The sequence below is a fragment of the Pipistrellus hanaki genome (genome assembly GCF_964339955.1).
Source record: "Pipistrellus hanaki genome assembly, chromosome: 17".
In the NCBI taxonomy this organism is placed as follows: domain Eukaryota; kingdom Metazoa; phylum Chordata; class Mammalia; order Chiroptera; family Vespertilionidae; genus Pipistrellus; species Pipistrellus hanaki.
Window position 1 is genome coordinate 42,682,678 of NC_140519.1, and position 13,631 is coordinate 42,696,308.

General features: G+C 41.3%; 2 protein-coding genes across 5 annotated transcripts in view; both read right to left on the reverse strand.

The window, feature by feature from the left end:
- DPY19L4 (dpy-19 like 4) overlaps nucleotides 1-5,118 on the reverse strand; it is a 30,135-nt gene extending 25,017 nt beyond the window's left edge. Inside the window, exons 1-2 of the mRNA XM_084864705.1 lie at nucleotides 4,884-5,118; nucleotides 747-857 (exon numbers count right to left, since the gene is read on the reverse strand). Of these exons, the coding sequence (XP_084720831.1) occupies nucleotides 747-857; nucleotides 4,884-5,046 (274 nt within the window). The 5' untranslated portion in view covers nucleotides 5,047-5,118. The remainder of the gene's footprint in view (nucleotides 1-746; nucleotides 858-4,883) is intronic.
- Nucleotides 5,119-8,770: 3,652 nt separating this feature from the next.
- ESRP1 (epithelial splicing regulatory protein 1) overlaps nucleotides 8,771-13,631 on the reverse strand; it is a 54,834-nt gene continuing 49,973 nt past the window's right edge. For 2 of the 4 annotated variants that reach the window (XM_084864709.1, XM_084864708.1), the window contains exon 14: nucleotides 8,771-10,298. In XM_084864709.1, the coding sequence (XP_084720835.1) occupies nucleotides 10,292-10,298 (7 nt within the window). In that variant the 3' untranslated portion in view covers nucleotides 8,771-10,291. The remainder of the gene's footprint in view (nucleotides 10,299-13,631) is intronic. The other 2 variants (XM_084864707.1, XM_084864706.1) reach the window with 1 other exon arrangement.

Here is a 13,631-nt window from a genome sequence, read left to right on the forward strand (position 1 = left end):
ATAGCTATTAAGATTAAATATAAGCATGGGCCTAAGGCCCAAAGCCTAGTGGTCTGCTACTGAATGACTGGAAATTTATAAAAATCAACTTGTTGATTTATTTGTTTAGATAAACTAAAATCATAGCTATTTTCAATATATTATTTCATAAATGTTAATTTGCACAGGATATTAGAGACATTAAAGCCTATTTAGATATCACTAAATTATTTTGAATTATAATAAAAATGCTTGAAAAACCATAGCCAGTAATCCAAATATTAGTATCTGTATGATACAATTATTTTAACATTACTGTTTACAATAGTATGTGTAAAGCACCTGGCAGATAGTAAGAACTCAATGGAAACACATAAAAAAAATTTATTTATTGTGGCAGTTTGGCAAAAGTTCTTCAAAGTTTCTAAACGTGGATCTTTTCCTGTGTGTTTTTTATTTTTTATTAAGTCTTAGACAATAGCAAGCTAATCCTATCAAGTACTATTAGAAACAATACATTCAACCAAATCTTATACAGACACTCCCTGACTTACAGTGTTTCTACCTTAAATTTCCTGTATTAAAGTGTGTTGTAAATGAGTGAGCTTTAGAGGTTGTTCTATAGTAAAACCTAATGGAAATTGACTGGTACCACCACATCTTAATCACAAAATGTTTCTACATTTAAAATATTAATGTAAAAAAATACTACCTACTATAACTGTATTTTTGTAATAGTGCAAAAACTCCAAATCTATCTAACTTACGTTTTGGAGCTTTTTCAGGAACTGGAGTGTCATTGATTTTCTCTTCTTTGGCAGATTCTTTATTTTCTGAAGATTTTGGCTTTTTTCTTTGGCGCAGTTCTATAGCTGGTCCTTAAAATATTTGAAAAGTTATTGCAATGTGTATCAAATTATTCTGACTGTATCCCAAATGATTAACTTTCATTATACTAAGGTGAAAGTCACACGAACACCTATCAGTACCAAAGATAACGTTTTAATAATTATTTTAACACTCATCACGAAACTGTTTTTCCTCCAAACAAAAAGGACAGTATCGGTTCCACCTTCAACAAGTGCTTTCAGAGTCTTTTTTTTTTTTTTTTAATTTTATTGATTTTACACAGAGGAATTGAGAGGGACAGAGAGCTAGAAACGTCGATGAAAGAGAAACATCGACCAGCTGCCTCTTGCACACCCCCTACTGGGGATGTGCCCGCAACCAAGGCACATGCCCTTGACCGGAATCGAACCCCGGACCTTTCAGTCTGCAGGCCGATGCTCTATCCACCGAGCCAAACCGGTCCTGGCTCATTTTTTATTTATATTTTTAATGTATTTTTACTGATTTCAGAGGAGAGAGAAATAAGAACATCAATGATGAGAGAGTCATTGATCGGCTGTCTCTTGTATACCCCACACTGGAATTGAGCCCACAACCCAGGCATGTGCCCTTACCGGAAATTGAACTATGATATCTTGGCCAACCTCATAGGTCAACGCTCAACCACTGAGCCATGCCAGTTGGGCATCTTATTTTTTTACTTTTTATTAATTGATTTCTACAGTGAGAAATGTGGAATTGTTGTTCCACTTATGTATCATCGGTTGCTTTCTTGCATGTACCCTGACCGGGAAACAAACCCACAACCTTGGTGCATAGGACAATGCTCTAACCAACTGAGGCACCGGTGGCGCATTGCGAAGAAAAAAAATGAAAGTAACAGCCACAAAAATAACCTGCTATTTCTGGTGCAGTGATCTTTACATGAGATAGTAGGAATACAAAGAGGCCTGCAAATGTCCATCCAGAATATAGCAATTTCCACGTGAGGTGTTCATACTGCTCTACTCAAGGCTGTCACTTCTTTCTTTGCTCTGACATTTTGTTCAGGAAGCATAAACACCCTGACCCCTAGCAGCAAAGAAGACACCTTTTGGAAGATGAGATTCCTAAATAGAATTTATTTAGAGAAAAAGTGGGACAACGAAGAGGATCCAAGTGAATAAGAAAAAAAGAAAAAAAAAAAAAGAAGATATAGAGTACATGGGGATACAAGAAAACTTAGTCTAATTTTAACACAAGTGAATACAAAATAGCATGTGTTTTGGGGGAGGAAAAGGACTGAGTCCTAAGTAAATGTAAAACACTCAGAATGCCTGGCATACAGACATGCCTGCTATAAATAGCATTACTATAATAAATAAGAATTCAATTATTCACCGGTGACCATTTTACCCCAGCACCTACCACAATAAGGATCCAATTATTTCTGTAACTTAAAAATGTGTTACCCTGGCTGGTTTGGCTCCATGGATAGAGTCTGACACCTGAGGACTGAAGGGTCCCGGGTTTGATTCCGGTCAGGGACACATCCCTGGGTGGCGGACTCGATCCCCAGTGGGAAACATGCAGGAGGCAGCTTATTGGTGGTTCTCTCTCATCACTGATGTTTCTTTCTCTCTTCCTCTCCCTACCTCTCTGAAATCAATAAAATAAAATAAAAATTTAAAAAGAGAAGCAACCCTTTAAAAACAATGTGTTGAGTGAAACTATATTCTAAATAAACTGCATCGATTGTTTCATATAAGATGTATTGCTTTGAAATACCTGTAATTCTATAACCAAAAATCATTTTTTACTTTATATCACATAAGTTAATTTTTACAAAATGGTATGGTGTTTTTTGTTTTTTGTTTTCCCCCAGAGAGATGGAGAGGGAGAGAGTGATAGAAATATCAATGATTACAGAGAATCATCAACCACCTGCCTTCTGCATGCCCCCAAATGGAGATCTAGCCCACAACCTGGGCATGTGCCCTGACACGGAATCAAACCATGACCTCCTGGTTCACAGGTCCGTGCCCAACCACTGAGCCACACCAGCAGGGCAGTATGGTCTTTTTAATTGTGTGACTATATTGTCATTTTATGTGATGCATAATATTAAAGACTTTTAGTACCCTGTATTAGTTTTTTTAATTTATCTTTATTGTTGAAAGTATTAACAGACTCCCCCCCCCCCCCCGCTTCTCCCTCCACTGACCCCTTCCCTCCCACCCTTCCCTCGAGTATTAACTCAGCGATTTTCAACCCTTTTCACCTCATGCCACACACAAACTAATTACTAAAATTCTGTGGCGCACACAAAAATACATATTTTTGCTGATCTGACAAAAAATAGGTATAATTTTGATTCATTCACACCAGACGGCTATTATTGTGTGGGCTGTTGTCATTCTTTTTCCTTGACAACCTAAGGGGGAAAGCAGTCAGTGCCGCTGACTAAGAAGGTCAGCTATTGCACGTTTTAAAAATTCTTGCAGCACACCAGGTGAAAATTGCTGCTTGAACTCGAGCGTGAACCTGCTCAAGGAAACTGATAAACTAGCTCATCAACCTACCCCCACAGCTTTGCAATTAGTCAGAAAAGGAAAAGGAAAAAAAAGTCAAGACATGCTTTAAATATACTGCAGCCGAAGATAAAATAAACCAAGGCAACAAATGAAATTAGATTCTTCCTCACCGACCACAAATAGTCTTGCTTCTGAAGCTGTTTTTAAGTAGAGTGTCTTGTCTTACATTTAGATCAGTTTTAACACTCTGGAAACTCAAGGAAGAGAAGGCAACGATGAAAGCCAATTGTGAGCACAGGGACCAACAGCAAGACACAGGACAGCAGACAAGTCTTACAATTTATGTCTTAAAAAATGCTTTTCACTGATTTCTTGACGCGCCCTCCTTGCACTTCTTGGGCCAATAAGACTTAACTCTAAATAGATCACAATACCAGCTCCAGCCAATAGGGTAAAAAAAAGGTCATGTTTGCCACCAAAATGAAAACCGCTCCATCAAGTGACACCATCCTATTACACACCTGTTCCTGAAGCTAGTATGGCATCGTGAAGTTATGATGGCGTGCATGTTTCCGATCATGCCTCCCAGCTCCCCATTTCTCCCATACCGGTCCTTTCCTAAGCTTCAACACTGCAGAGAACTAACTTACCGGCATTCCCCCTGCGGGGCCGGGGGACGCGGTCTCCACCCCACCCACATCCCTCTTCCCGGCTCTCCCTCCTAATCTCCAACGACCTTAGCCATCCGCTCCGACCCTGTAAGGTGAACTTGGCCTAGTTCAGTTTCCGCTAGTTCACCGCCTCCCAAACTCCTGTCTCTGTTGGGGGCCGTGGTCGGAGGCCCCTCTCCCCCTCCACCGCCTCTCACCTGCGCACCTGGTCAAAGAACTCTCTCTTTCAGCCCTAGCCGGTCTGGCTCAGTGGATAGAGCGTTGGCCTGCGGACTGAAGGGTCCCAGGTTCGATTCCAGTCAAGGGGACATTCCCAGTAGGGGGTGTGCAGGAGGCAGCTGATGGATGTTTCTCTCTCATCGATGTTTCTGATTCTCACTTACTCTCCGTAAAAAATCAATAAAATACATATATATTTTTTTAAATGATCGCTTTCAAACAGCCACTGAGTGCCTACCTACACTTTTTAAATTTTTTATTTATTTTATTTTATTTTTTAGCAACACCAGCCAGGGAACGGCTGTGCTACTTTTCGTAACGCCATTCTCTTTTTTTACTTTTAATAAATTTTTGTTGATTTCCGAGAGGGAGAGGGAAGCATCCATGATGAGAATCACTGACCGGCTGCCTCCTGCACGCCCCCTACCGGGGACGGAGCCGCACCGCGGGCCTGTGCCCGGTCCGGGAATCTAACCGTGACCTCCGGGTTCATGGGTGGACGGACGCTCCTAAGCTTCTAAAACAAACCCTTTACAGATGTAATTTACTGAGACCCAAGCATCCTCTGCTCCCCGCCCGCCCTCGGCCACTCCCCCGCCGCTTGGCTTTTCCTGCTCGGCTCCCAACTTCCCGCGCCCCCCGAGCGTCCCACCTCCGCCCGCCAAACTTCGGGCCGTCCGCTCCGCTCCCTCGGCAGCCGCCCCGCCGTCCGCAGCCCAGGCCGCCGGCGCCGCGCGCCCCGGGCCCTCCTGCCCGCGACCGGGGGCGCCCGCCGGAGCGCTGGGCCCCGGGCCGTCACCGCCTTCCTCCGCCATCGCTCCCGCGGAGCAGAGGCCGGGCTCCCTGCGGCTCCCGCGCGGCGGGCAGGCTCCGCCTTCCCTGCGCGCGCCGCCGCGCCCCCACTTCCGGGCCCGCCCCCTCCGGCGTCTCCGCCAATCGCGTCCCCGGGCGGCCCGGAACCAGAGTGCGGGGAGCGGGGAGCGGCGGGCGCGTTAGGCGGGTGCGCCGGCAGGGAAGCGGCTGGGAGCCCGGGCGCCGCCCCCTCGGGGGGGGGGGGGGGAGGGAGACAGGGCTGATGGCCCCGCGGCAGCCCCTCCCCAGGGCCGTCCGGACGGAGAAGGCGGGAGGTGGAGCGTGCTTTTCGTGACTTTTGAGTTTCGACTCAGGGAGCTCGAGGGTACCGTCAGGTACACCTTCCAGATCCGGTCCCGGACCCGGTCCCCCGCCCATTTGGCAGAAGGGAAGCGGGGCAGAGGGACCCCTGGGCCTGACCTGGGCCGCCCGTCTGCATGCTCGTGTTTTCAGAGCGCAGAACACCCACAGGGGTGAGAGCTTGGGTGTAGTAAGCCTCTGGACCGTGACAAGAAAGAAGCTTGGCCCTAACCGGTTTGGCTCCGTGGATAGAGCGTCTGCCTGCGGACTGAAAGGTCCCAGGTTCGATTCCGGTCAAGGGCATGTACCTTGGTTACGGGCACATCCCCAGTAGGGGGTGTGCAGGAGGCAGCTGATCGATGTTTCTCTCTCATCGATGTTTCTGACTCTGTTCCTCTCCCTTCCTCTCTAAAAAATCAATAAAATATTTAGAAAAAAAAAAAGAAAGAAAAAGCTTGTACTTGGAGCTCAGTGTGTCCAACCACCCAAACTAGTTAACCAAGTAAAGCTGTATTTCATGATATTATTTTTAATATTTTTTTTATTGATTTCAGAAAGGAAGTGAGATAGAAACATCAATTGATCAGCTGCCTCCTGCATGCCCCCTACTGGGGACCCATCCAGCAACTCAGGCATGTGCCCTGACCAGAAATGGAACCATGGTTCACAGGTCGATGGCTCAACCACTGAGCCACTGGCCAGGCTCATGATATTTTTAAAAACAATCATACTATCATCTATGCAGGGGGCAAAATGCACTTAGAAGGTATTCCACAGCAATGGAACATACTTTTAACTCGTCACTGTTTATGTCTTCAATTTTATTAGTTGCTAGAGGCCTGGTGCATGATGGGGTCCTTGTGCATGATGGGGTATTCACAATTGAACATATTTTTAACTCGTCAAACTGTTTATGTCTTCAATTTTATTAGGTGCTAGAGACCTGGTGCACGATTGGCAGGCGGCCTGGGAGCACCTCCGCTCATCCCGCCCCTCTCATCCAGGTCAGCTGAGCAGCACCCCCACTGTGGAGGCACTGACCACCAGTGGGCAGCTCTTGTGTGAGTCTCTGCCCCTTGGTGGTCTGTGCATGTCATAGCGACCAGTCCACCGGTGGTTCAGTAGTTCAGTGGCTTAGGCTTTTATGTATATAGATGACGTTCTTAAACACCAGGAACTTTCCTGAGGACTGACAAAACGCCAGTTTTACAGCAAGAGTAAAAAAAGCATTCGAATTCACTGAAGTCATGAGGTAATTATGGATGCCCCATTCTTAGCAGGCAGCAAGAATCTCCTAATAGCACCTTTGTCATGTGAGGCTGTTTGGGGAGCAGCTGTCAGTTTTCAGTACTGTGCAAAAAACAGTTCCAGGAACTCTTTATGCTTTTGGCTGCCTGAACATGTCTTGGTGTCAAGCAACATTGGACACAAGTTAGAAATACCATGGCAGGTACTAGTGGGCCAGAAAAGACCTGGGTCAAAACAGAAAAAACACAATGTGTGGACCTTGAAAACTTCAAGCTATGGCAGGATGAATCCGTGGGCAGAAGATACCAGTGTCCTGATGACTAGAGGAACTTCTGCAAAAGCTCCACTTCAGAGAATAACAATACAGTGACCATGAGGACCACTGTTGAGGTGATGTCTATTCCTTCTGTTGTTCCTTCAAGATCACCAGGGTGACTGATAGACTTAATTATAAATTTGCCTGCTCTATACAGTATTGGATCAAGTGAAGAAAATAGCTTCTTACAGAAATATGAGATCTTATTCAATCTTTAGGTTAAAAAAAAACAACCCACAACATATAAAATCTTTCCGTTTCTCTAAAGTCTGAGGGCTTAAAAAAAATATGATTCCTTTATGAGAATACTGCTTTTTAAGGCTTCATAATCTGTTTTGGTCACCACAGATTTCTACTCCTTCCTCAGGGGGGAAAAATGGACAATGCTTCCGCTTCCTTTTAGTAAATTCATTTCTGGATTATTAAACATTATCATTCCCCACTTGACACCTTCTTAGAAACTTGATTGTTGGATGCTTTTTTCATTTGGGAAAAAAAAAAAAAAAAAAGGAAAAAAGTCCCATGAGGCCCTGACCGGTTTGGCTCAGTGGATTCCGATCAAGAGCATGTACCTCTATTGCAGGCACATCCCAGTAGGAGGTGTGCAAGAGGCAGCTGATCAATGTTTTTCTCTCATAGATGTTTCTAACTATCCCTTCCCTTCCTGTCTAAAAAAACCGATAAAATATATTATAAAAAAAGTCCAATGAGGCTTTGCGCGGGATGTCTAAGTATCAGAAACAGTAGTGTCTATCTTTAATTTTGAGAGGGAAATTGCATTAATGTAGAGAGATGCAGACATTCCCAGGAAGAACAAATGTAGGAGATTAATAGGGTGTGCCCAGAGTCCAGAAGGCCAGTAGATACTTGATTTTAAATTTTCTGGTCATCCACCAAAAAACTGCAATGTACTCTCGACTATAAATCTCCACAAAAAGAAGTTTGGTTGGACACTGCAAAATGATGGCGCTGGCTTTGTTTAGTTCCAATGACTTTTGTTTTGATCAATGATCCTATCATTGATGTCTCTATCCCTCTCTCCCTTCCTCTGTGAAATCAATAAAAATATTTTTTTAAAAGATTTTATGTCAAATAAGTAATAATGACAATATATGTAGCTCTGGCCGAAACCGGTTTGGCTCAGTGGATAGAGCGTCGGTCTGCGGACTGAAGGGTCCCGGGTTCGATTCCGGTCAAGGGCATGTACATTGGTTGCGGGCACATCCCCGGTGGGGGGTGTGCAAAAGGCAGCTGGTCGATCTAGCTCTCTATCTCTCTCCCTTCCTCTCTGTAAGAAAATCAATAAAATATATTAAAAAAAAATAAAAAAATAAAAAATATATATATATATATATATGTAGCTCTGAAATGGAAGAAGTCAGGCGAAAGACTATACCATACCTCCCCCCAAAAATGGGTAGAATTTGGACTAGGCAATATTGGAGAACTTAACATCAGCAAGAGGAGTGATTAGAAAAAGAAACTATGTGGAATTCAGAAACACTGAAGTTCTAATTGTGTTACTTTATGTGGCTTAAACAGGTTTTCCAGTTGTCAAGCAAACAGAATTCCAGTAAACGCAGGAGGGACCAAATATTAATATCTCTAACTTCCACAAGTTAAACATGTCACAAAGTTCCAATAACTAACCTTCTAGGGATGGTTGTACTCTATCTGGAGTGCATGTATAATCGCTTTTACAAATACTTATGATAGTAAACTTAAGGGAAAATCTTACCACCTCAGGAAAAGATGGCTGACCCAATGCCCTTCAACCATTATACTAGTAGCTCTTCTAAAAACCAAAAAAGAATGGAAACATTGAGATTAAACAGGTGAGTTTTATTATCAAATGTAAGCATTATTCTACAAAAACTCAGTAGCATTGTAATATTACTTGCCTATCAAAGTCTTTCAGAACTTTGGACAGACAGCATCTTAAGGCATCAAGTATAAAGACCTTTTTTTCTGATCTTAAGTGCCAGTTATCACCAATATTCACACAAAATGGTTTTTGTTTTTTGTTTTTTATTTTCTTACTGCAGTTAAAGGGCTAATCCTGTCCAGCTGAAGAGGGGCTGTTTGGTTCTGTAAGCGTTAGTCAACGTAATGCAAAGTAAATAACAATTAGCAGCCACGAGAATCTGCATGGCGTTGCATTCAAGCAAAGGACAATGTGAGTAACTTAAAGAAACGTGCACTGGGATTAATCAAATCCTGTTTTCCTCTCTGGAGTTCCACGAGGCAGCAGTACTAGCTAGCTAGTGTCTAATATTGCACTTTTGTAGCTAGCATAAACACAGCTAAACACTGACAGCATCAGTACCTGCTCTAATCACACCAGTGTTGACCTCTCAGTCTAGCATGCTGACTATAATAATCCTAGGCTTTAAAAGTTTTATTATTTGACAGTTAAGGCATTAGAGAAGGTTTAAGGCTATCTTAATATATACACAAGCATTCACTTCAGTTAGTACATTGCTTTTCAGAACACACAGTCCAAATATTCTCGTTTTTGTCATATTTAAAACTATGGAATTACTCTTATTCAAGTCCAGGCCATTAGTAATGAGAAAAGTACAGTATAAAATAATACATAGAAAGCCACATTGTTCAGTTACAGATCAAACTAGAAATTACAAACTACATGTAGCTGCTTCATTTTTGGTTTCGCATTTTGGCCCCTAGAGTTCATTCTTATTTACATCTGATATCTGCTGGGGGGGAAAGATCCAACTTTTAAACTATGTATGTTTTGTGGTGGATGCGCCATTTCTGATTTTTTTTTCCCCCAAGGTATTTTTAAAATGTTTTCATTGTGTGTGTGTTTTTTTTAACTATGTCATGATGGCAAAGAAACTAAGAAAATATTAGTTTTATTTCTAAGTTTGTGACTTAAGTATTCCAAGACCTTTTTCTTGAATTACTTCATAAGAGGACATAATTGGGTATCAAGTAGGGAGATGGAGAGAAGAGTGTGAACACACAAAAATGAAGTTGCCATAACAGTTTTTGGTGGAGATAGTAGACATGTAAGTGGAGTATTTTTCCTCCCAAGACGTAAAACTTAAGGAATACCTATGATGCCACATCGGCTGGAAGTAATGGAGACATCCAATTTCCATTTCACATTTTAAATGCAATCAGCAAGGAGCCAGGCATTCTGCTTCTAGAAGGATTTGGCTTCACTGGCTCAAATTTTCCACTCCACCAAAAGACAGGGCGCAGGCCCACTGTCCAATCATGTTTGCTGAAAATACTGCAGCCTGAGTGTAGACGAGCTTCCCCTGACATTGCTTGAAGTTGATGAGGTGTCTGATGGTTTCAGGATCACCATACATCTTTCAAACACTGAGGTGGGGAAATGAATAAAAGGAAATATTATAGTCTCGAAAATCTTAAATTCTTAGCAGCCATAAAAATGTAATAATTTTCAATTTTAAAAGCTCTAAAAAAAGCCTTAAGGTAGTTCACATAGTTGGCATTTATACAGCAAATTCTTGGCGAGTACAGCATAGGCAAATGAAAGTTATGCAATAATTTGAATTTCAACCATTACCTACCCTTTGTATTATCATGCATAGAGTACTGTATGTTTCCATTTCCCTACTTGACTCAACTCCTTTGTGAAGAGACTATTCTATTCATTCCTTAGCCTGGGCCCCCAAGTTATGATAGCATCCCTCTGATTTTAGACATTAATATCATTATTAAAAGAAATAAAACCATTAATTTCAAACAAAAATAACTGAATCAATAAGAAGCACGGAAGCATGACACTGCAGCAAACATGAGCTCTACATGCCAAAGACTAGCATGTAGTTGATTAGGAACCTTTAGTTTGGTTATTTCACCCTCACAACTACCCTTTTAGATTACCATGTTTTCCCTATTTCACAGATGAGAAAATTGAGGCACAGAGCAATTAATCCTATAGATGCTGAATAATTGGCAGATTCAAAATCCGAAAACAGTATTGGTTCCACTATACTATTTCAGTTATACACCACACAGAAACTTTAAAATAAAAGCACTGTGTGGCTGGTGTGGCTCAGCTGGTGAGAGGATCCTCCTATATACCAAGTCAATTTAGAACATTTCTAATGTAATATCAAAAGGTTCCTTTTATAATCATCTCTTATTCAATATACTCATTTTACAAGATATTAGACTTACCAAATTCATAGACAGCATTAAGGGCTTGAATTAAGAACATTTGGAAAGACAAAGTATGAACCAAAATGAGTACCAAGAGGCTAGACGAATGGGTTCCTACCACTCTGAACCACACTAGAAAATCCTCCATAGTCCCACTGCTAAGCATTTAGGCATGATGCTTTCTGAAACCTCACCGAAAATGACAGAGAATCCATCACTTCCAACTCAGAACTGGAGTCTCTACAACTTCAGAATGAGAGTATAGGTCCCCAATTGTGGTTTCTCAAGGACAACATTTTATTGGCAACATCAATTTCAATTTATAATCCATATGGTTGAAGCCCACAGTGTCCTCAACCATGAAAATGTTGACAAAATTTGAAAACAACATGTCAGCAAGCCAATTTCAGCAAACATAATGATAAAAAAGAAATAAACCACCCCAATGCCTGAGCATATTCCTACAACTCCACCTCTTCAGGAGCCTCACCCAGAATGCATCACCCTTCAAGAAAAGGCTATCTGTTAATAGAAAACAAACAAAAAAGCAAACAAACAAAAAATCCCAATTAATTTCAAAGGAACTTTATCAGGGTTCCTTCCCTCTAGATTTAGTTTTAGAAAAGGAGAAAAGATGTGCAACAAAAACCTTGCAATCACTTTGGAATAAATCACATTTAAATTATACCTAGATGAACCTTAAAATATTATGCTAAGTGAAAAGCGAGTTATGAAAGGACAGATATTGTGTCATTCCACTTATGAAGTAACCAAAACAGTCTATTGCATTAAAATAGAAAGAGTGGGAGAAGCCAGGGGAAAGAGAGAAATGGGAATTTATTATTTAGTGTAAACAGAGTTGGAGAAAAGAAAAAAGTTAGGGGTTAGATACCCTGTTTCCCTGAAAATAAGACAGTGTCTTATATTAATTTTTTCTTCCAAAGTTGCGCTAGGACTTATTTTCAGGGGATGTCTTATCTTTCCATGCACTAGGTCTTATTTTTGGAGGATGTCTTATTTTCAGGGAAACACGGTAGTAGCGATGTTTACACAACAATGTGAAATGTACTTAAATGCCACAGAACTATAAACTTTAAAAATGGTAAATTTTATGTTATATTTTACCACTTAATAGAATGACTCAACGATTCTACTCTTAGACACATATGTCCCAAAAGGAAAAACAAATACTTAAATACGTGTAAATAAATGCTAGAAAAAATGCTAGTATGCACAACAGCCAGAAGATGGAAACAGCACAAATGTCCATCAGTGGATAAATGCATAAACAAAATGTGTTATATCTGTACAATGAAGTATTATTCAGCCACAGAAAGGAATCAAGTAATGATACATGCGACAATGTAGATGAACCTCGAAAACATGTGACGTGAAAGAAGCCAGGTACAAAAGGTCACATAGAATTCCACTTATACGAAATACCCAGAAGAGGCAAATGCTAACCAATAGTCCACATGAGATACAGCAAGAGAATTTCCCAATGGGAAGGTTTCCCGTTATCCCAAGCAACCTACTATTATCCACAAATGTTGCTTAGGTACCACCTACTGAGATGACAATCTTAACTGTGGTCTCCATCCCTTCCCGTGTTTCTGACTCGCTTCCATCACACTAGGGGGAAGAGGAAACTTCTCACCTGATTCCTAAGAAAACACGTTCTGATTCCTGACCTCTGTTTGTTTAGCCCTTTATAATTGACCTTTCATATCACAGAGCCTTACCTTCTCTTCTGAGGGCGGTCTACCTGCTGGGACCCTTAAATGCAAACCCATTCTTTGGGTAGAGTCCTGGCCTGGTCATTTGTGTGTACAAGTCCATCCTCGGTTGCATACTAAAATGCAAGTTAAAACAAACAGGATCAAAAGATGGACACACTGTCACTACGAATGCTTAGTATTTCAACTGAAGAGATCCACCAACCGAATTATTGGGCATTTAGACGACAGAAAACAAGTTAAAACTGGTACAGCCATATACATAACTGTTAATCCCAAGTCTTCATTTGTTACTTAACATGTCTGAATACCTTAAAAATCCCTTCTGGGAGGGAAGTTTGATTGAACACATAGATTAAACACACACACCACCGCCACCACCACCACCGCACAGTAAACATCTCCAAATACTTCATGCCTGCTAACAGTACAGTTTCCATGATACCACTCGATAGCAAATATTTGAGCACCAACTATTTGCAACATATTCTAAAATAAACCAAACGTGTCCTAACAACCCTGTCAACTTTAAATAGTATTCCATGTATTTGTAATACTGCTCTAATCCCTCAGTAAGACAGCAAGTAAAAATCTTAGCAGTGAAAGGCCCAAAGAGATCATGAAAAAAGTCTAGCATTTGCTGGAAATGCAAAATCATGGACAGTAAAAGATCATGCAAAGAGCAAATGAAAAACTTAAAAGGAATTAATATAAGAATTCTCAAGAGTCCATTCAGAACAATAGACACATCAACTAAAATATAAATACAGGCTTGTTTTCATTGTCAGAA